The 23,766-nt window shown below is 41.5% G+C and overlaps 1 protein-coding gene across 1 annotated transcript in view; it reads left to right on the top strand.

Annotated features, from left to right (window-relative positions):
• The first annotated feature begins 12,648 nt into the window (after positions 1 to 12,648).
• Positions 12,649 to 23,766, top strand: part of MSI2 (musashi RNA binding protein 2) — a 381,856-nt gene continuing 370,738 nt past the window's right edge. The window contains exons 1-5 of the mRNA XM_065418114.1: positions 12,649 to 12,815; positions 13,116 to 13,156; positions 13,532 to 13,613; positions 14,257 to 14,341; positions 18,357 to 18,398. Coding sequence (XP_065274186.1) covers positions 12,754 to 12,815; positions 13,116 to 13,156; positions 13,532 to 13,613; positions 14,257 to 14,341; positions 18,357 to 18,398 — 312 coding nt within the window. The 5' untranslated portion in view covers positions 12,649 to 12,753. The remainder of the gene's footprint in view (positions 12,816 to 13,115; positions 13,157 to 13,531; positions 13,614 to 14,256; positions 14,342 to 18,356; positions 18,399 to 23,766) is intronic.

The following is a 23,766-nucleotide window of genomic DNA, read 5'->3' as shown; positions in this document are numbered from 1 at the left end:
GGTCTCTCTCACACACATACTATCCCACCTTTAGGCTCTTGCAGCTTGAGAGGTATGTCTGAAGCTCATTACAGACCATCTCACTCCCCAGCCAGTCTCGTTAGCGGAGGAGAGCTTGCATAACTGCTAGGATCCCAACAACCTGCCAAGCGTTGTTCTTGGTTATGAACCTTTCAGGATGTCTCACGTCTCTTTTGATCCGACTGTTGAAAAAACATTGTGATGTTGCCCACTAGGGATTGACTAATTTTTTCCTCCCTAACACACCTCCAGGCTTGTAAATTAAAAAAATATCGACACCTATAAACGTGTGTGTTTATATATAGCTATTGCATGTACACACACTCACATACATTTTTCAAAAATCTATTATAGAGGCTCTCGCCTTCGCTTGAAGTCAATTTTTAGAATGACATCAAGTTGATAATGAATGTGACTTCAGTACCAAATGATTGGGCTCGCTCATTTCATTCCAGCTTCCTAAGGCCGGTTTTGAGCAAGAATGTGAAACTTGCTGTATCTATTTTAGATTCCCTCATGAAAGGAATAATTGAGATTGAGATTCTTAGTCACTTGATGCAGAAGGTCAGGGAATTAATGCTGTGTTATATCCACACCATTTGTTTACCAGGCCTTATTTTTTTGCTGTCTGTAGGGGAAAATAAATGTGCCCTGGAGAAGGTAGCACATCTTCAATGCTGCACACATCACCCAGGCTGTGAGTACAAACACTATTTGTCTTTATTTTGGGGGTGTTCCAGGGTAGTTTTGTCATCTTAATGGATTGGTAGCCATAGAAAAATCAGTATTAATATGGAAAAATAATTCCAGTGAATCCGTTGACTGAGTTGTAGCATTAGTCTGATTTTGAGGAGAACTTAAAGTAGAAAATCCTTACCGATTTGTATTAGTTTGCACTCCTGGAGCATCCAAGGCTCGAAAAGGGCTTTGCTAATGTTAATTAACAAGGTGGATAAGCGAGGCAGATAAGGATTGGTATTCCCATTTTGGAGGGGTGGAGGACAATGAGACTCCTGACATAAATGCTGCCCACAAATAATTTTGGTGAATAATTTGCACCTCCATCACTGGTATGACCTATCAATTCACTTAAGCACATGCCTTCAGTGGGATTACTCATGTGCTTAAAGTTACCCGTGTGCTTAAATGCTTCATTGGATCGAGGCCATAGACAGGGTACAGAAAGCCATTTCACCGCCTTGTTGTCTAGACCTGAGCAGGGTATTGGTTAAAATAATAATAACAATAACACCTAGTTCTTATATAGTGCTTTTCACCAGCAGATCCTCAAAGTGCGGTATGAAGGAGGTCAGTATTGTCATCCCCATTTTATAGATGGGGAAACTGAGGCCTGGGGAGGGTAAGTGACTTGCCTAAACTCACTCAGTAGGCCAATGGCAGACCTGGGAATAGGAGCCGGGTCTTCTGATTCTCAGGCCAGTGCTCTGTATGCTACACAACATTGCCTCATAATACCAGCGTGTCTGCATTTGCCGTCTTATTGCTGCACTATTGGTAGTAGTGGTCTAGTGTCCAGGGCTCTGTCTAGCCACAACATCATACACACACACTGTACCTTCTGTAGTCATTTCCACTGGTGCGAGGTGGGCATAAAACTGTGCCAAATTGGAACGGCAGCACTTTGCACTCAGGTAGGTCAGCTCTCTTCACCAGGTGCAAGGCAATGGAAGCTCTGGTCCTCTCAGTTTAGTCAATAACTTCTCAAAGTAACATAAGGGGCCAGATCTTCATCTGGTGTAACCTGGCCCTGTAAACAAAAAAAATTCCTGAAATCCTCCGGAAGATTGAACATATATGCCTGTGAGATGGTCACCTGAACCTAATCAAATGACAAGCAACACAGTAAAACAAACAACCCTTCCTTCCCCCTTGTTTTTTAATTTCATTGATCTGAATCCTGAAATCCTACCCTGAGGAGAAATGACACATTTGAGGAAAGCAGGAGGATCTGTTTAAAGGTTTTTTTTTTTTTTAAATATAGAATTGCCTGAAAGTAGTAAATAGAATTATGCACTGTAGTTCTGAAAAACAAAATTACCAGGGCTGTCTGTTGATTTCAAAGCCCATGAAAACAAAGCAGGCTTTGAAATCTTTCCTCACAGGGTTTTTTCCTCCTTATCTTCTAAGAGATGGTCCTGATACTGTTTATTTTAGTCTTCTTTTTGAAACAGTTGAAAGTGCTGTTTTCTCAATTAGAACACAAATCCTGATTTTTAATAAGGTCAAGATAAAGTATCCATTAGGCGTATTCTGAAATCTTCCAACACAGATGATCTCAAGCCTTCTATTAGGACAAACTTCAGTGTTCAAATAAAAACAAAAAAATAGGGCCAGATCCTCAGCAAATGTAAGTCAGTGTGGCTCCATTGAAGTCCATGGCTCTGTGTCAATTTATTACACCTATGGATCTGGTCTGTATAGTCTTCAATTACCTCCTTGTTATCCGCTACCAAATCCAGGGAGTTCTTTTCAAATTCACATGGGAAAGCTGGATATGCAATCATCCCAACTCAATTAGGGCCAGATTCTGATCTCAGCTATGTTGCTGTAAATCCCGTATAACTCCATTGGAATTAGAATTGACCGTACTTGGAATGTCTTTTAATGTGATTTAGCAGCTGGAAATAAGGACAAGAACCAGCAACCTGGGAAGATTTTTAAAAGTGCTCAGGACCCACTATTGGGTTGAGATATTCAAAAGAGACCAATGCATGAAGTGCACATTGAGCACTTAGCTCTTTTGAAAATCTGCCCATACTTTCACAGTGGGAACTGTTGGGTGCTGAGCATTGGAAATTCTAGTCCTGAGCTCTTTTGAAAACCTTGCCCTGTGCACCCAGACAACTCTCTACAAACCACCATCAAGGCCTCTATAACCACTGCCCTGGACCATGACACTCTGAATACTGCATCTGCCTTGAAACATGGTTGGCAGAGCTCATCTCATGCTGTGCTTAGGCCAAGGGTTCTCAAACTGGGGGTCGGGAGGTTATTACATGGGGGGTTGTGAGCTGTCAGCCTCCACCCCAAACCCTGTTTTGCCTCCAGCATTTACAATGGTGTTAAATATACAAAAAAGTGTTTTGAATTTATAAGGGGGATCACACTCCGAGGCTTGCTGTGTGAAAGGGGTTACCAGTACAAAAGTCTGAGAACCACTGGCTTAGGCAGATAGTAGACACTCATGGTGACACCAAAGATGTTCCATCAACAAAACCAATTGTTCAGAATAATAAACTGCTTGTTTTAAAAGATCTTTGATTTCTCTGGAGCTCCTCGATCTATTGTTCCTCACTGATACTAGCTAAATAATATTTGTCAGGTGAAACTGCAGCTGAGAACAGGCAAGCCAGTCCACAGCTCAGTGTTGGTGATCAGGGATTTCTGAAAACCACCAGCCAATCAATCTCAAGAACTTACTAAGTGAGAGATGGACTATAATAGAAGTCATTATTTCTTTCTTATGCATGAAAATGAATTATTCAGTAAAGATTTAGACCTCTTTTATTACAATGTTGAATTTATACAGCATACAAAACATAAATGCAGATTTCTTTATGACTCTTGCACCAGAAAGACGAAGTCTCACTCCAGGCAGTTACCGTTAGATTCGTTTGAACAGCAAACAGCAGATGTGGCTGTGGATACAATAGGATGATCTAGTGGATAGGGCACTGAACGAGAACTCGGGAGTCCTGGGAGCTGTTCCCAGCTCAGCTACAGACTTCCTGTGTGACCTTGGGCAAGTCACTTAGGGCAACATTTTCAGGAGCACCTAAGTCCCACTTTCAAAAATATTTAAGCATTTAGGAGCCATTGACTGCCAATGGGACTTTGGCTCCTAGGTCACTTAGGTGCTTTTATGGATTTTACCCTTAATCTAGTCTGTGTTTCAGTTCCCCCTCTATAAAATGGGGATGACTCTTCCAGGGCTCACAGGGATGTGTGAGGCTAAAATCCATTAAAGACAGCGAGGGGCTCAGATAATGATGTAATGGATACTCAGGTGTAAAATTTCCCAAAGTTCAGCCGTGCTCAGATGCAGGGTTTGGGTTGTGTCAATGGCAGGAACTTTCCTCGTCATTGGATTCAATGCTCCAGCTTTTGTCTTAGGGTAACTAGGGAGAATGTGACCATTGAGTAAACGTCCCAACTCCACAGTTTGTTAGATTTTTTCCCCTGAAGTCCATTGTGACGTCTGATTTTTTTTTAACCTGAACATTAAAAGTCCATGGAGACGAGAACAAAACACATTGCTAAAGAGGCGGTTTGAGAGAGGAGGCTGGGGGATCAGATTGTGAAACAAAGTGTCATTTCAGTGGGGGGTGCTGCCTAGGTCCAGGAGAGGCAGGTGCTACTGTGGGGGGAAGGGGCTGTGGCTGCATTAAAAGTTGGGGGGTTTAGATAACATGATCTTGCCTCATTCCTTCAGATATGTAACATCATTTCTTTCCAGTCTTGTGCGAACTGTAAGACAAGCACGATTAATCTTCTGTACTGTATTCACATGTAACAACATTATAATGCTATACCAGGGGGGTGCACAAGGGGGGGCAGGGGCATGACACCCCCCCAATAATCGTTGGGGGCACAGAACTCCTCCAGCCCCGGGGCTGCGATGAGGGTGTGGGAGGTGGAGCAAGCTCCTCCCGCCATTGCGGAGCACAGAACGTGCCCCTCAAAAAGTGGTCAAATTTAAATTCCTGCACATGCCCCTGCACTATACTATTGGTATCAGAGTGGGCCTTTCCATACAGGCTTTACAACTGAACTGTGCAGAAGAATAGCTTAAATGTAGTTGTGATGAAACCGATTCTAACACAGGATGGTTGGAGAACAGGGATCAAAGTGTTTTGGCAGAGGTTAGATCTCATCTTATTTGAACCTGCTCATAACATGGGTTAACCTCCTCAGCGCTGGTTGACCAAAGGCTGTTAGAACCTCTTTGGGCCACAACTGTGTTTAAATAGTCTGTAAGAGCAGTTGTGTAAGTTATAAGGCCTGTAGGATCTTAATCAATTAACAACCCTCAAAACATCCCTGTGAGGTAGATGAGTATTGTTCTCCCTATCTGGGACATGGAAGTGCAGAGAGGTGAAGTGGCTTTTTTAAGGCCATGCAGCAAGTCAATGGAAGATTTAGGAATAAAACCCAGGAGGCCTGACTCCTGCTCTAAATGCTTCCTTCTGCCCTGCTCTGTAAACCCAGATCCGGTGTCACTAAGGCAGAGAGATGTTGGTGCACCTTGACTGCAAACTAGAGAGCAGAGAAGCTCATAACTTCTGAAAATAATCCTAACATTTTACTGCCCTGTTGTTTTCCCCCATTAAAAGCAAAAAAATACCCAAGAACAAACAAACAAACAAAAAAGTTTTTAAACTGTACACAATCATTCCTCTGTACTACAGCACTTGTCATCTCAGATTAAACATGAATAACTAATCAACTAAACACAGATCCAGTGATGGGGAAAAAGCCATATTGAATATAGCATGTTAGATTGATAAAACAGACATGTTAATTTCGCTGGTACCTAGCAGTATTGAGAGACAGTGTCACATGGTAGCTGGGCCCTCTGGATAGACTCAGCCCTGGACCAGAGCAGGTGTGGCCAATCAAAGAGGGCTGGGCTACACCTGGGCCTGTAAAGGCCTGCTAGTGGGTGGTGGGAGGAGGAGTTTAGTGAGATAGGCTGTGCCCTGGGGTAGGGGGGAAAGCTATACTGGAGTAGAGCTAATTCCTGTGGTGGGGTCTCTGGAGCAAGGGTGCCTAGTGAGACAGTCCTGAGGCTGCTGCCCTAGAGAGGGAACAGAGCTGGTCAGAACTAGGAACCTGCCAAAGGTCCCTGAGAGGGGAAAGCAGAAACCTGAAAGTAAGGACGGAGTTAACTGTTTTTCTGTTTGTTTACTGGCTTCTGTTAAGAAAATAAACCTCTTCCCAAGAGACTGGGCATGACAGCACACGCGTTGGAGCTGGGAAGAAGCCTGGCCCAGTGTTGTGCATTTTAACTTTCCAAATTAAGGAGATAAGAGTTTGCTTTAAAATACACCTGACATGGGGTAAGTGGCTGTGGTCTTGCAGGAGGCAAACATCCTTTATAATCAGAGGCCATTCATTCTGCTTTTCAGGTACATGGGGGATCTGAGTCTCCTTTGCCCAGCACCTTGTGTACTCATTTATCACCATGTAAAACACTACCATCCTCTTTGTTGCTTTCTAACCTCATGTGGGGCCATCACAAATTAATAGATTTTAAAGCCTCAAGGGAGCCCCAGATCATCTGGTTTGACCTTCAGTAGTATATCACAGGCCATTACATTTCACCCAATGACCCTGTGTTGAGCTATCAAGAAAGGTATCCAGTCTTGACTTGAAGGTATCAAGTGACGGAGAATCCACCACTTCCTTTGGTAGCGTGGTCCATGGCTAATCACCCCTCAATATTATTTTTTTTATTTATTTCAATTTAGTTTCCAGCTATTGGATGGGGAACTGAGGCACAGAGAGGCTAAGTGACCTGCGCAAGGACACACAAGCACTCTGTGGCAGAGCAGGGAATTAAACTTTGGTCTCCCATGACCCTGGCTAATGCTATTACCATTGCATGCTGCCAATTAAAGAAAAATAAGCATTCAGATGAATTGTGTGAAGTTTGTTTTGAACCTTTCTATATTTGTTTGCACTGTATCTTGTTCTGAGTATAGGAGGAGGAGGCGGCATCTTCCTTTTTCCCCAACTGGGGGGATATTTTTACTTGTTTATTCAAGTACTGCATGTCCTCCACCCCCATCCAATTTCTAGTCTAAATTTCTTCGTTCGCCATGTGTTACAGTCGACTCCCCATTGTACTGTCTCTATTACAGGACTCAGTTTAGTGTTTACATAGTTGCATGGACACCCACATTTATGGCTTCTTTGAATTCAGTCTTTCAATATCCGATTTATCTAGCTCTTCCTTCTTCTCTTGGGTGAGTTAACTCATTCTGTCGTAGACAGTGTCATAAGTGCTGTTACAGCAATCCCAGGCTGCATACGTACAAGCACCATGGCTGCCACCTCACCATGTACATCCAATATGAGGATTAGAGCTAATATGCCTGTCAGCTGTAACAGTTTAGGACTTATCAGCTGAGCAAAGGAGCAGCTTGATTAGCTCAGCCAGTAGAGGTCACCAGTGCACACGAGTACGTCCAGTAGAGGGCAGTGGTCTTCATACACACATGTTCGTTCATCGCACTCTGGGCCAAATTCTTCTCTGGCTGATGTCAGTATGTTTGTGAAAGGCCATAGGGCAGGACAAAATTTGGCAAAGTGAGTGGTGATGTAAGTAGTGATGTAACTTACACATCCAGGGTGTAAGCTGGTCAGGAAATGGGTATAAGAGGCACAGAGGAGTCGCCTGCACCAATTTGGTGTGAAAAATGGGTGTAAGTGGTATTGGACTGGTATTCTGTGGGAACCAAATTGAACCCTTTGAGTTTGCATTTGTAGTTAATACGCACCATATCACTGCAGTGCTGAATTTGGTCCCAGGAATGTTGGGAGTGGTATGGGTATAACCTAAAATAGAGGCGAAGGATGATTTATCTAACACCCTCCTTATAGTTGCTTTCCCTGCTGCGATCTCCCTGTCTTCCACCCTCTGGGTATGTAAGCTACTCATTTTGTACACACAGAAGGAGGTTCTGCTCCCATTTACACAGGTGTAAATCTGGAGTAACACCATTCACTTTTGTAGAGTTATTCTAGCTTTAATGTGGTGTAAATATGGGCAGAATTTGTCTCGGTGGCACTACGGTCCCAGTCCTGCAGTTTACCTAGCTGGCATTGTATTGCGATTCTTTAATGTCAGCGGGAGTTTTGCTTGACTATGTAGTGCAGAATAGAACCCTGTGTCCGTGTCAGTGATTTCCTTATCTAGACATTTTATCGTCTTAGGCCTGGGCTACACATACAAGTTGTATCACTTTAACCATAATGGAATAGTTAAAGCAGTGCAACTCCCAAGTGTGGACACAGTTATACCGCTCTAAGGGTGATTATGTCAATGTCATAGCTATTCCCATGTGGGAAGGAGAATAAGCTATATACTAAAATAAGGCACTTTTATACTGATTCAACTCTTAGTGTGAACACGGTTGTACTGATATAATTATGAGAGTGTAAAAATCATACCCCTTACAGGTGTTCTACCAGCTCTAAAAATGTGTGTAGACCCAGCCATTTATCGGTATTAACCCTGTAACAAGTACACAAGAGCAGGAGGGGAGAGAGGAAAAAATCATGGATTCAAAGATTTTTAAGGCCAGAAGGGACCATCTGATCATCTATTCTGACTTCTTGTATCACACAGGCCTTAGAATTTCATCCCATTACTCCTGTGTTGAGCCCTGTAACTGGAAAAAAATAAGCTTCCTGCAAACAGACAGGAAATTAACGTGACTGTTGTAATAATATTTGGTGATATTGGAAATACAAATGTCTGTGGCTTCGTCTGAGGGTGCAGCAACATCATGAAGGGATTATGCAAAGTTGTATGCACAAAGGGAAACTGGGAGACTATTCCTTTGTAACTGACGTGGATTACACTTCAGATAATGAGACAGGCAGTTTAAGGGCAGACTCAGGTACCCAGACCCCATTGACTTTCACTGGGAATTTCATACCTAGTCTTTGGAAAATATCTTCCTTTATTTGATACCTACCATATGAACTGGTTAAGAATTTGGACTTGTCACCATGAGCAGTTGGGTTGTGGCTTGGGTATGGCTGTCACTTCAGCAGGGATTGCCTCACCAGCTCCACCAATGGCCCTATAGAGACAATGAACATCATGAGCCTTCTGGGATTCTAGCTGAGGAGCGTCTGGAGATGGAAGGACGGTTGCTGGGAAGAACCCTTCAGGTTCAGTCGAAGAGGGGATATCCAACTATTTCAAGGCATTTCCATTCACTGCCCCCTTTTCTTGGAAGAGTGGTTTCAAATGCCACTGAGCAGTACAATGAGTATGGATGTATTTGTCCCTCATCTATGGCATTCAGGTACCAGAGCAACAAGTGGTGTCACTGTACCATGCCCTGGTGAGAACCCTGACTGACTGACAGGGAGCCAGGCAGCTGCCGGGTGGCACTGGAGATTGGTTTTGGCTTGCTTAGAAAAGGGAGGATGGCTCTTAGCCAGCACTTTGCATTGTGGCTCTTTAGTGCTTTACAAAGGAGGGTACATATCAACATCTGCATTTGACCATTGTGGTTAGCTGAGGCACAGAGAGGCGATGTGATTTTGCCTGGGGCTATTCAGCAGAGTTGGGAGAAGAACTCAGATTTTCTAACTTCTGGCTCAATTTTCTATCCAGCATAAACCAGGCTTCCTCATTGGACAGTGATTTTCGAGGTCACTAACATCAGGGGTGTTTTGAGTATGGGTAAGGCTAGTGAGTGGACCAGTGGACATGGGCGATTTGGTCTCTAAAATAAAGTGATCATTCAGTTGCGGAGAGACAAGTGCCACCACTCAGCCTACAGTCTGTCCCCTGGCCCACAACAAAACCACTAGCCCTTAGGGGAGTGTAAGGCAGCCTCTGGCAAGGAGACAGAGCAGAGTTATAACTCCTCAACGCCTGGCCTTAGTGCACCTCCCCCTCTGCCAGTTCCATGTGGGACAAAACCCGCAACTGATGAGACAATACAGTAGAAATACCAGGATCCTTTTCTGTCCCCTACATGGTTTTTCCCAACTTAACAAACATTCTAGCTTTTTAGAGTTTGTAAAGCACTTTGAAGCTGAAAAACGCTCCTTGCTCCTGTTCCCTTCAAAGGGAATAGGGGCATGCTTAACCATTAGATATGTTGTAGCTGGAAACCTAAATTCAAAAGTGCTGTGGCAATGCAGGAGAACCAGACAGAAAAAATTACTATCGAGAGAGTGAAACTGACCCGTCTACTCAAATCACCCAAGCTGAGTAAAACAAGCAGCACAGATGTACACTATATTTTACAAATAATTTGACTTTTGATTCTCTATGATGTTATTGGTAACATAGGTAAGATACTTTTTAAATACACGAGTCCAAATTCTTTTCTTAGTTATGACTGGCTTCATTGGAGTTACTTATGTCTGAGTGCAGAATTTGTCCCAGGATTTTTAGCTTGACAGACAGACTGTCCCTTTTAAAATTTTGCATCATGGTCAAAAAGATTAAAGGGGCAATGTCATCTTGAGAATCATGTTTCTGTCTGGTAATTTCCCTGTGATTATTATGAAGAATATCTAAAATCTGAAAGAGGCTTAGAGAAAAAAGGATATTTTCCTCTATTGCCCCCTCTTTTCCCCTCCCCCGCTTTACTTTGTGCATTTGACAACTCTGTGTTTGTCAGTTTCTTTGTTTTGCTGATAGTCCATTTCAATTCCTATCTCACACAATGGCAACTTGAAGTTGTTCCTGTCAGCCCTCCTACCCCCCATTTTCCCTTGCTGTAAAGACCCTTATAAATATCAGCAGGGGAGCAGAAAACCAGTGGTACAAATATATTTTAAGAAAGGAATTTACAATATACAAAATTCAGGACATATTGTACCATATAAAGGGTGTTGTATTAGAAGTTTGTTTTTTTTAATGAGTCAGTATCACAATACGAAGAGTGCTGTATTAAACACTATCAATGTGAGTTTTGGGTCCTGATACTGCAAAGGCTCATGCTTAAATATACACACTCTTAGTGAGTCAGTAAGACTATTCACAATGTGTAAAGTTAAGCATATTCATGTGTCTTTGCAGGATCAGGGCTTCTGTTTCTTCAGTGAGAAAGCATCTCAAGTACCTCTAAGTGAAACTTGGTGGAAACATTATGCATATTTTTAAAAATAGTTACTAAATAATTGCTAACAAAACATCTAAAAAGTTGACTACTCACAGGCGTATATTTTCAAACATGTCTTCTGATTTTGGGGATCCTCAGTTATGCTGTGCCCATTTTAAGACAGATTGAGGCACTCAAAATCAATGGACATTTCTGACAACACAGGCCATAGCGACGCAAGCAAAATGCGATCCCATTGGGCACATAGCCTGCATTCATACTACACTGTTCTCACTTTAGGTGGAACTGATTGCTTTAACCTTATATAATTATGATAATAGTTGGCATTTCTAGAACATTTTCCATCTGAGTCTGTCAAAGTGCTTTACAGACAAGTGGGTTTGCCTCAGTAAAGATCTGAATTAGGCTGCACGAGATACCTTTTGAGGTAGTTGTTGTTATCCCCATCTTCAGGGTAGGAAGCTGAAGTACAGAGAGGTCAAATAGCTTGTCCAAGGTCACACAGTGAGACAGTGGCAGACTAGGGAAAAGAACTCAGACCTCTAGACTTCCAGCCTTGTGATTTAATCACTGGACGATGCTTCCTTTGGATTTGTGAATTCCATGCAGAATCCTGCTGTAAAGAAGTTAGAAACTAGCTCTGCATGTGTGTGTGTATGTAACAGGAAGCCCTGATTCTGCAAACACACATGTGCTTAACGTTGGTACCGTGAACAGACTGGGGCCGTGGGTTGTATACACATGTTTGGCACTACGTGTTCTGATTCACATCTTCTCACTTGACAATGAAATCTGATCTATTTTAATAGGTCACAAACTTTTTTTTCTTTTTAAGTAAAGTGTCCCCCTCCTCACCCAATTATTTCCTTCAGGCCAGTAAAATTCTTTGTTAAAGGAGAGAATAGAAAGGGTGATGCTGGGAAGAGCAGAAAGCCCTCATCCACGTCTCCGCCCTCATTTTGGGGGGGGGTCTGATCTTGCAGCCGCAAGCAAAACTGGCACTGTAGCAGATGGAGATTTTGACTGAGAACAGACTCCAGCAATAGGCCTTTGGGGAGTAATTTAAAGCGATGATGATGATGACGTGTTGTTTCTATTTCATTAGCCGTCAGAATCTGGACCCATTGTGCTAGGTGCTGCATGAACTGATACAAAGATAGGACACTTGCTTTGGAAGATCTTGTTACATACAGTAAGCTATTTATAAATCTTACTTCTCATTTGTGTGTGTGTGTGGACTATCCCCTTCTTTTAAAATCTCAAACTGGACACCCTTGCATCAGTTTTTTTTTGGGGGGGGGGGGTGTCACGCTGATTAGCAAAGGCTCCAAGACAGGTTGCTTTAGCTACAAGGTTGTTCTTATTTATTGTAGACTCCAAGACGATGAGCAGCTGCTCCTCCTGTATCCCCCCCCCCCTTTTGCAGGCAGCTGGGCTCCCTGGCATAGATGGACCATGCTACAGCCGAGCGAGGTTAGCAGCCTTCTCTCCAGCCCTGCGAAGAGGCAGCTGAAGGATCCAGGTCACGGTCAAAGAGTGTGTGAGCAGTTTGGGGGGGGGAAGAGGGGCAGTGCTGAGACTGATGACGTCCTCCGAATGGGTTACATTACGTTCTAGAACTCCGCCCCACGTGCGTTCGGGGGAGGGAGGGCAGAGAAGGAGGAGGGAGCAGGAGATGGAGGGAGGAGAGGATGGTAGATGGGGGGGGGAGGGAAGGAGCTGAGCTAAGCTGATCCCACGTGTGACGGATCTGGCTGCTTCCCCGGCTCCTCTCTCCAGTAATATTCTCTGGTAGGAGAAGAAAAAAAAAAAAGAGGGGGGGAGGGTGGTGGGGGTTTCTTCAGGGGCTTTCGCTCTGCGCTGCTCAGGATCACTGTGGGTTTTTGCAGACATGGAGGCAGATGGGAGCCAAGCTACCTCTGGAAGCCCAAACGACTCCCAACACGACCCTGGGTAAGTTCCCCACCCCCCCATTCCCACTTGATATGATTTCCTTGGCGGGGGGAGAAGAATAAGAGAGAGCCCCGAAGGCAGAGCCATGCCGGTACCCCCGTGTCCCTGAGTTGCTCACCTTGGGTGGGTTGCACTGAACTGCCCCCCTCCCTCACCCCTCCTCTCCTCCCTTCTTCCCCACCTCCTCTCTTCCCCCCGGCGCGCTCCCTCACTCTCTCTTCCTTTCAGCTTTTGTAAGTTACACGTCAAAATGGCCGATCTGACATCTGTGCTTAACTCTGTTCTGTTTTCTTCTTCCAGTAAAATGTTTATTGGAGGCCTGAGCTGGCAAACCTCACCAGGTAAGGGACAGGGTGTGTGTGTGTGGGGGGGGCCCACCACCCTCACCCCTGGCTGCTTTATTGCTCTTTGTTATCCCAGTGCAGTTACCTCTCCCCGTTGGGGTCCCCCCCCACAACACACACACACACACACTTCTCCTGAACAAGGTTGTAGATCTGTATTTTCCCCCCCAAATAGCAAAGCCTTTGTCGAGTCCTCTATTCGACCTTAAATTGTGTGTGCGCGCGCGCCTTTAAAAAGAAATGAAAAACACCCCCCCCCATCCATCCCACCACAAATTAAAACTCCTTAAGTGATCAGAATTGCATTTGCTTTTATTTCTCTTCTCTCCTCCCTCTTTCTCTCTCCCTCCCTCCCTCTCTCTCTCTCTACAGATAGCCTTAGAGACTATTTTAGCAAATTTGGAGAAATTAGAGAATGTATGGTCATGAGGGACCCTACCACAAAACGTTCCAGGTAAATCCTCCTCTTTTTAATTTAATTTGTTTTACAATCAAAGTTTTAAAGTTTGTGTGTGTGTGTGTGTGTGTGTGTGTGTGTATTGTCTGTGCAAAAGTACCTAGGAATATGTATATACATTTTTAATTGAAAATGATTTTTTTTATAAACTTTCCCATCCCCTAAACAAAATGCTGAAGACTATTGATTGTGACCTGTTTATATGATTCTCCCCCCCCCCCTTTTGCACTGTCATTTTAATTGCCCTTTCATCTTTTGATTAATTGTGGCGTACTCCAAATAGAACACAAATATACCTATTTTTGCTGTGTACTTTGCAGACAGTTGTATTTGTTTTTTAAAGTATCTTTGGTTTCCCCTCTCTCTCTAAGACGGTGATCACAACACCCCAGTCCGGTGTGCTCCAGTATAAAACAAAGCATGAAGAGGGGGTTGAAAGGTGAAGGGGAGGTGGGATTGGAGAGACCTAGATTATCTCCTCCCTCCTGAAGCTGAGATGTTTTTCAGGGGGAGTGGGCAGATGGGGGAAGGAAGAAACTGTTCTTTATTTTTATTTTTATTAGGCCTTTTTTTTTTTTTTTTTTTTTTGTCTAGCTCTTATGTTCCCTTCCCCCCCACCTTGTTCTTTGTCTCATTTCAGAGGCTTCGGTTTCGTTACGTTTGCTGATCCGGCAAGTGTAGATAAAGTATTAGCTCAGCCCCATCATGAATTAGATTCCAAGACGGTATGTTATGTGTGTTGTTGTTTTAATGTGTCCTTTATTTCCTGCAATGTTATGACTGTGACAGGCTTATTTAAAGGGACAGTGCCCTTTTTGTTTGGTTTGCTGGAGCTGCAGGGTTTTTTTTTTTTTAAAACTCAACATAAAACTGTCCCTGAGCTAGATGTTCATTCTGATCATTTTTGAGATTTCACTTTTAACTTTGAAAAGCTGTCACTTTTTTTAAAAACTTTTTTTACCATAACTACAAATCCAGATGATGATCTTCCAGCCTCACGGTGAAATTAACAATATCATAGAGTAAAAAACTAACTTTTTTTGAGGGGGGGCGGGGGGAGTAGAGGAAGGGTGTATAAGTAAAATAGAGGCCACTCTTGGTAGGAACTTTTTTCTTTATTTTTTACACCTTATCGTAGACGTTGATGATTTACCCTTGAATGACACACATTTCTGAAGTTCTTCCAATCTCACCTTTCTCAAAGTAGTTTTTTTTGGAGGGAGGAGGGTGTTGAGACTTAAAGTTTATGTAGTAAAACATTTTGGGCTCTTTGGAGGAAAGGTGCTACCGAAGCACAAATAATAGATTATTTTTGCAAAGCTTTTCACTGTAATAAGTCCCCAGTGGATCATGCAGGAAAATGCTCAAGAGATTCATCCAATTTGTTACTTTTTTGCTTTTCTTTTTTTAGTATGTAAATTAAATGATTTGCCCCACATATTGCATTTTCAGTATTGGATTTGGCAGTGGACATTAAGTGTTTATGCAGATAGGACCTAGTTTTAATTCTTCTATCAGTGCCATGCCAAAAAGTGGAGTTTGGGTCTTGTTACTTTGTTTCAATTATAAGCCTCAGCAAACTTAGAAAAAAGGACACTAGTAAAGGTCATTATTGCTTTTGGTACAGTGCTGTCTGAAAGGGACAGAATTTTGGGAAGGGAAGAATCTTATTGGTTTAACTGTCTGGCAGAACATCTGCTAAATGTGTCAAGTGTTTTTGTTATTCGTAACTGTCTTTACGGTACATGTTTTGGATCTTAAATGTTTTCTTTCAACATGAGCGTGGATGGTTGGCGGGATTATGTTTTAATGCTGTTAAGACTTATTTTGTGATGAATATAGCTAAGTAAAGAACAGAAGAACTGAACCTGACATGAGTACATGATATTTTCATTTTTTTTTAAACTTACATTTAAAAAAATAACCCTACAGAAGCAGGTGGAATGTAGTGTTTTAATTTGCCCAGCAAATTCTGCTGGGCTTGTCTGAACACGTAGCTCATGCTTTCACATTCCTTAATAATTTGATTTTAGGTTTAATCAGATATGGCAAGATAACTGATTCAACTGAACTCTGAGATTAAACTCTCACCAGATTTCTGCTGTACAACTGTATTCAATATAATTTTTTTTAACAAAAAGAATAAGTTTAGATAAAAGATAAAGCAGGCAAAATTTCTTGAACTTGTTTAAAACCCCCCCAACAACCTAGAAGCTCCCCCAAAATTATTATTGATGATTTTTTTATCTCCTTCACTTAACCCTAGATCACAGTTTAATCACTGGAATGTATTTAATTTGCTCATGGGCAGGGGAAGGGCAAAGAAATAGACAAAAATAAACTTACATCAGATTTGATTATGCTGCAGTGATTGATTCTACTTAAACAAACAGAACCCACCCATGAAAACAACAGCATATATCAAAAAGTAAAACCAACCAAGTTCTCACTCAGCCATTTATTTGTAGACATATGATAGTAACTGTTCTTTAGTTTAACATAGCATTTGACTCTGTTTCAACGTTCAGCACAGGAGGCAGATCAGATCGGTTGGGTATTGGCATGGAAACGGCGCTCTTGTATACAGTTACGTTAAAAGCTTTGTTTAGGTAATGGCCATTCATATCAGAAATAGTATTATAGTCATTTCCTAGAGGACTTGTAGATACAGTAAGTAGAATTGTATCTAACTAACTAATTTTTTTTTTTTGGTAGAAGTTTTGCTTTGTTTTGCTGGTTGTTTCAATAGTTGACAGGGATGTGCAAAAGGTATGGATTTGCCATGCTGATTTTGTGTTCCCTTAAACATGCTAATGACATGTAATCAAAAGTTTTCCAATGAGAAAAATTAAGTTATTTGAACCTAATATTTTCATTGTGGTGTAAAGATCCCTTTGCTTTGAGAACTGGCCTCCGTAACCTGAGTAATATGCTTCAGAATTTGATGGCTGATACAACTTTTTGCCAATGCCAGACTTTACAATAATGCCATTGTGGTGTGATTGGAGTCTATTTAATTATCTTTCTCTTTTTTGGTAACTTGTTTTTAAAAGCAAACAATATAACTTTGGAGGCTGATATAGAAATGTGCATAGTTGTTTCTGCCTTCAGGTATCTCAATGGAAAATCCACACCTGTTGTATTTCCCTGGTAGACAAGTACCTAGTCAGTGCTGAATATATTTGTAGATAATAATCTTTGTGGAAAAGGTTAGCTTTCTAGATAAAGGATTTGACTTTTTTATATTTTTTTGAACAATAAAGTGGCATGTAATCACTCATTTCTCAGGTATATGTTAAAAAAGAAAAAGAACACTTCTATATAATATAGACAAATTAATTTATCAATTGAGTATTAAATGATTGTAACATTTACAATTTTGACATTTTAGTTGAATAAAACTACTGATACGTAGAGTGACCTGGTGGATTACCTGTCAGTGACATCACCATAAGCAACATCTCCTCATAGCATGAGTTTAAAAAAACCTCAACTCCTTGTCCACAAAATAATCTTAAATTAATATTCCCTTAAAATAGTTTCTATTTCAAAATATCCTTTAACAAAGCCAGGATCTAAGTTTGAGATTAAATAAAAAAAAAAAAAAAGTAACACTGGAAGCTGTTAAATGTTACTGCAGTTATACACACGGTTTTTCCCTTTAAATGATCCATTTTTCAAAACTTTTTATTAAGGACGTGCTTATGAGCAAATGCTGCTGAAAGAAGAGGAGGAAATTCAACAGCATATAGACCTTTCATTAGTTTTTTTCTTTTCTTTAAAGATAGCCGTTTGAAGCATTATTTTGTTTACAACACGCTATGAATCTGGTGGTGTGTATTTTTTTGTTTAACACCTTGAATGGCAGGAAACAGTTGTCATTTAAAGCTGTCTCATTTTTAAGTTGCTTTAAAATTGCCAGAGAACTGGAGACATGCTTTTTTTTTTTTTAACTTATGAAGTATAACAGACCGTAAACCCTGCATCTAAAAATAAGGTATCCAGGGATGAAACAAGGGGTTTTTCTTATTTCTGTGGCGGTCAGCTTTCCCTTTAAGATTACTTTAGTTAGCTCCTTCATAGAAAGCCTGCATAAATCTTTTAAGAATGTGGTTTCTTCTAGGGTTAGCACTCGTGGTGGGTGGGTTTTTTTGTTTTTGTTTTTTTGTTGATCCTTCACAGATTTTTTTCTTTTTCTTTTTCTTTTTTTATTGCCCACCTGTGTCCTTTGATGGCAACTGTAAAGCAAATCGGTTAGGAATTCAATTCTAAAAAGTAATCTTTGCAGTTGTTTTAACACAATAGTTCTAATAATTTAAAAGTAAATCGTTTGGATCAGTGTTTTGTATCTTTTTATTTGGGGGGGGGGGATGGGGAGTTTTGTTTTCTTTTTGAACAAACTTGCAGATTAAGATTGTGATCCAAAATGGAGTCCATCTCTATACAAATCTACAGACTATGCCGGTAATATTTAACATCCGGCTCTTGTTGGAGAGGCACCGGCCCCCAAAGTAGTACAGAGCATCTTGTGTACCATGTAAGTTATAGTATAGAATGCACTATAGCTCATTTATGGATGAGATCAATTCAGTCCCACTCTAAATCTGACCATAGTCCGTTAGCTCCTGAGTTGCTCTAGAAGATCCAGTGTGCTGAATTTTAAGCCTGAGAAATGAGGGATTAATAATTCAATGGTTTAAAAAAATTAACATGTTGATTTTCCCCTTTCTTTTCCCTCAGATTGACCCTAAAGTTGCATTTCCCCGACGAGCACAGCCTAAGGTAAGTAGGAGGATCAATAATAGGATTTTAGGCACACAGAGAGTCATTGTTGCCAGGCAGTTCAGGTTTCAAACAGGGAATTGGCAATGAAAGCTTTTAAAGCTGGAGCGCATGGCGTCTTAAGGGTATCAGCATATGGCTGTGAAACTACAGGAGAGCTGCTTTGTGCGATATTACATGTCTCCAGTTTAACTATCTCCTTACGGAGTCCCAGTCATTTGTGCCAGTCTGAAGGAGTCTTAGCTTTTTCTCATCGTAATGGGAGAGCATTGCTGTGTTACTTACAATTGTTACAGTATTTTGTACCATATCTTGCTACAGTATTTATGAAGAGTGTTTGGTTTAAGTGCAGGGTTTCTTGCTCATTTCAGGCTGAACTTTGAACTCCTTGTCTTTGATGGATGGGAATAAATCTCTGCCCTCATGCTTTGCGAGTTTTCTTTTGTATAACTTTTGAGACGTGTTTGGGCACTAATTAGTGATGGGTAGCGAGTTCTTGATTGGTATGAAGCTCTGAACTTTTATGAGCATTGGGTCTGCCTTTGCAAGAAGATGAACAAAGAGCTTTAACGCTTTTATCCTACTAGTCTTATTGGATAAGTGACCTGCTCCTTATAGGGCATACTTTGTTATAATGTGGTCAGTTTCCATGTTGGGACAGACACTTTAGCCATGTGCAGAGAAGCTTTCATCTGCATGCTATCTCTGAAATAAATATATCTTGGTACTATTGGTGCTGGAGAACCTGTTTGTGGAATTGAAACAGTTCTTACTATTTAGAACTGTGTTTAGCAAAAGCGGTAGATCAGTTTTTCAAGTTCCAATATGCAATCAGTTAACTTGACTTTAGAAGTCTGAGTCTGAAAGAGAGTTTCTACAGTTAGCTTTCCTCTCTTTTGCTTTGTCTCCACTGCAAAAACTTAATTCAAAGGGTATACAACATTGATATATATTAAAATCAACCTGGATTGCTTCTGTATTCTGTTACGGTACTGCCCCGTCATTAAGAAGTGGGGGTGGGGAGGGAGGAGAATAGGAAGCTGTAGATTCAGGCAAAAAGGGAATAGTGGTTGAAATTAGATGGGGAGAGACTGCCTAAACAAGTTTAACTTAATATTTTTATTGTACATAATTCTTCATGAGAGCTAGCAATTTAATAGTGCATGAAGCTATAACATTATATACTGTATAAAGCACACATCCAGAAAAAACTCTGTAATTTAACAACTCTGGGCATATAGCAAGAGGAGTAATAGCAATTTAAAAAAAAATCTACATGCAGAAATTAAAACTAAACAAATGTACTTAAACCTTTCCTTGAGGGCTCTTACTTTCTTAAGATGTAGCTAATGCTAATTAGTGACAAAAGAGGGGGCTGGCTTATTTCTGTACTAAGCAAAGAGTTTTGTGTTATGTAGGGTTTGATAGCTTTGGGATTATGTTGTTGGAGTAGTGTTGTGTTTCACACAGTGCATTCCTTAAAGCTACAGAAGTCCTAACTAGTCTTGAAATTAAGTTCTGAAGGTAGTCTTGCCTCGTAATATTTTCCCTGAACCTTTTTTTTTAAGCATCTTTCAATTTCTAATTGTTTTCTGTTACCAAAGCTGTCTGTACTTTCCGTATTGTTTGTAAAAGCTTGTAATGATGATAAACTTTCCCATAAGACTTCCTCTCAAAACAATGACAAATGAGCATTATGGATCTGAGTGAGTTAATTTTTTATTGTTGCCAAAAATATTCTTCCACATTAAAGATCTGAATGCAAAATCAGGTCATCTTTGCTAAGTCGATTTAAAAAAAAAAAAAAAAAAAAAGCCTTTTTTCTTGATAGTAAACATCTCTAAGTTATTGGGCAAATGATGGAACATATGTAGGCTTCCACTCTTAGCAGGAAGCCACCATGTATGGAAAGATAAGCATATTTTGCCTACGTCTAATCCTGATTTTTATTCAGACCTCTTTAATAATGGATTCAAATTTTTGTTTAGCAGGTTGTTTTTTAGTTTTTCTTAAAAAAGGGCTTAAAATTAGAAGGAAACATAGTAAATTAGTTGTAATAAAGAACAGATTTAATATTAGTGCTGTCATAATATTTTTATATGTCTTACAAATAAAAACCTGTTTTGACCTGTTTTTTAAAATTAGCTGTTGAATTAAGGCTTTAGAATTCAGCCATTCGCCTATCCCAGTTGAGCAGTAAACGTTCAGTGTTAAAATGCAACTGTACTTCAATCTAATTAACTAGTTGATGCTTGAGTCCATAGAGATTAATGCCATTAATGAAATGTCGATCTTTTTGTGATTTTTTTTCTCAGTAGTTCATCTTCCTGTTATGTTTAGTATCATATTCATTCTTTTTTGAAACAGAAGCTTTTTGCACTCTAAAGTGATTATTGTTGAAATCTATTGGTGGAAGCTAGGTACTTGAAATGTTCCCCGTTCTCAGTCACAAGTAGCATGTAGCAATGCTTTCCTCACTCCTCTCTCAGTAGGCCTTTTGACCTGCCGAGCCAACCTTCAGAGGTGGCATGTTGGACTGTTTAAAGAGTGAATTTACTGTTTACGTTCTGTCAGCACAGAGATGGACAATGGTAACATTAGGATTATGTGCAACCCTTTGCCAGTTCACGTACTTAGCTTATTTCTGCACTTAAATTATTTGTGCATCTACAAATTATTTTTTAAAAGGTTTTTTCCCTCCCCTCGTGAGGCTCCAATCAAATGAATGTTTAGAGATGGTCAATTGCTGTCTTTCAAACAGGGTTGTGATAACACACTTTCCTTTGGCTCCCTTACCTATGTCTTCAGGATTTGACACCTCAGTGATGATGCAGATTGGTGACTGAGCAAGAAGTGGCAGGCTGTAACAGCTGAAAATTCTTCCCCTCTTTTGTAGAATGACCGTAGCAGATCTCTAGGCATTTGCCTCTAATGGATTACACCACAATGTGTAATCCTACTCTTCTTGTGAAGGCTAGGGCAACTTGCAACCATTGTTTTAAGAAATTTTGCTTCAGGGGTTTAAAACTTGTTGAGTCTATAGAATATGGCTAATACTGAGATGGAGGAAATATACATCTACAATCTTGCAGTTGCTGCTGTTACCAGGTAAAAATTCTGATTAACTTCCAGCTTCTGAAAGGAACGTTGCAATAGTGGAGCATTTATAGCATTACTAACCTGAAAATCTTTTAAAAAGAAAATAATATGTACACGGGAGAAAAAAGACCAAATTCTTTCATTTCTGGTGTTAACAGTTGAGAGTTTTTTTTATATATAATATATATACACAATGTGCTCCCGTTTTATCAAAACCCTATTATCCCAACCTCCTCATTATCCAAATCTCTTCCTTGTTCCCTGACAGACCGGCCCACAAAACAAATGCCTGCGTGCAACCCCCCAGTTTGCCACCCTGCCCAGCTGTCAGCATGCAATTCTCTGACACCTGTGCCCAGTTGCCTGCATGCACATCCCCTGCCCACACCTTACCTCTTGGTCTGTTCGGCATTCTATTTCGGGCTTTGGCTGCTGCAGCGGCCCCCTGAGTGCCCTGGGGACTGCAGCACCGGGATGCGCAGCTCCCTTTTCAGCAGGGCCTCTGTGCTCCCCGGGCAGCCTGCAAGAGCCAGGGCTGGGGCGTGCACCCAGCTGAGCAGCTGCAGAAGGAGCCTGGGTGCCAGGGAGTCTGTTGCCTTGCTGGTACTGCACATGTATAGTGACCGCAGCGAAGTCCAGCTGTTTCTGATGGAAAGGCAGAGCATGTTCGACGCCCTCTTGATTATCCAAACGCCTGTCTATCCGAATAAAATCTATGTCCCCTGTGCTATTCAAATAAACAGGAAAAGTGTGTGTGTGTGTGTGTACACACATATGCAGATATTACTTTACTTTACTTTTTTAAGTGGCGGGGGATAAGATAACTATCAAATTTAATTTGCTGCTTCTGTATTTTCCAATGGCTGGGTCCTTCCTTGTCTCTCTTGGAAAATGTGTAAAGCGTTGTATGAAAAAGAGGCAGACAAGTTTCCAGTGGAAGCTTGACGTCAGTGGGGCTACTGATGGCAGTTAAGTTATGTGCCCAAGCGTTCACCGGATCAGGCCCTAGGACACAAATACTTAATATCAGGGTCCAGTGCTGCTTGTTGTGAATAGTCCTAGCAGGTGGAGTAGATTGGACCACTCGCCAGAGGGAAGATTACATATCAAAACACTATTGAGTGTAACCTGCTGATCTAAAAGTGTTATGTTTTTCTCCAGTAGATGGTCTACACAAAGGACAAGCCTACTGTTGCTGCCAGCTAGTGGAGTTACTCCTTTAGTTCAAATGATAGAGGCCTACACTCTTGGTGCTGAATATCCTGTTGTCAACCCAGAGTGGAGGTCATTGCATTTTCAGGATTGTATTTCAAATTAAATAATGCCATCCACAGATGACCTGGACACATCATCCCAGATGACAGTTCAGTCGCAAAGCAGTGAAAAGGTTTTGACTGGAGAGGATTTTGTGTGTTTGTCTGGATGCGCCAGGGAAGCATGTCTCATTTCAAGCTTTTAAGAGAGCGTTGAGTATAAATGTTTCTTTATTAAAAGTAACCTGACACTGCCTTATTTCAACCTCAGATGCTAGTCAGTGGACAGATTGTCAGCTGATTTCTTGCTTTGAATTTCCGTGTGCAAATGGGCATACAGGGTTCTGTGTGGGTAGGTAGTCTCCCATCTAGCCAAGTAAGCAGGCAGATCTCTGTCTGGGCATGTGGAACGTAAGTGTGCAATCAAACACACGCACCCCTCCATTCTGATTGAAAAGCAGAATTTTGTAGCCTTCCCTTTCATTTGGATCATGCGTTATTACACACTAATATATTTACTAGTTACTGCAAAGCAGTAAGCTGGGAGCAAGTCCTGCCAGAATAAATATACAGGCTAGATTGTCAAAGCTGTCTAGGGGGTTTGGATGCCTACTTCCCATTAATTTTAATGGAAATCAGGTGTCTAAGTCCCTTGGATGGCTGTGTAAGTCCAAGCTGAATTGTCTGTTTTCTTACAAAGCATTCACCTTCCAGTGGCATTATGAGAGCCAAGCATTTGGTGGTTGTTCCTGTTAGGAGTTCAGGGTGCGGGAGGGGGCTCCAGGCTGGGACAGAGGAGTGGACTGTGGGGGAGGGGGGAGGGCTCTGACTGGGGGTGCGAGCACTGGGGTGGGGCTGGGGATGAGGAGTTCAGGGCTGGGGCAGGGGGTTGGCGTGCAGGAAGTGGTTGCAGGCTCCAGCTGGGGGTGCAGGCTCTGGGCTGGGGCTGAGGGGTTTGGGGTCTAGGAGGGTGCTCTGGGCTGGGATCGAGGGGTTCGGAGGACAGGAGAGGGATT

The sequence above is a fragment of the Emys orbicularis genome, chromosome 17 (genome assembly GCF_028017835.1).
Source record: "Emys orbicularis isolate rEmyOrb1 chromosome 17, rEmyOrb1.hap1, whole genome shotgun sequence".
NCBI lineage: Eukaryota > Metazoa > Chordata > Testudines > Emydidae > Emys > Emys orbicularis.
Note: the sequence above shows the minus strand (reverse complement) of the source record. Positions and strands in the feature narration are given on the sequence as shown.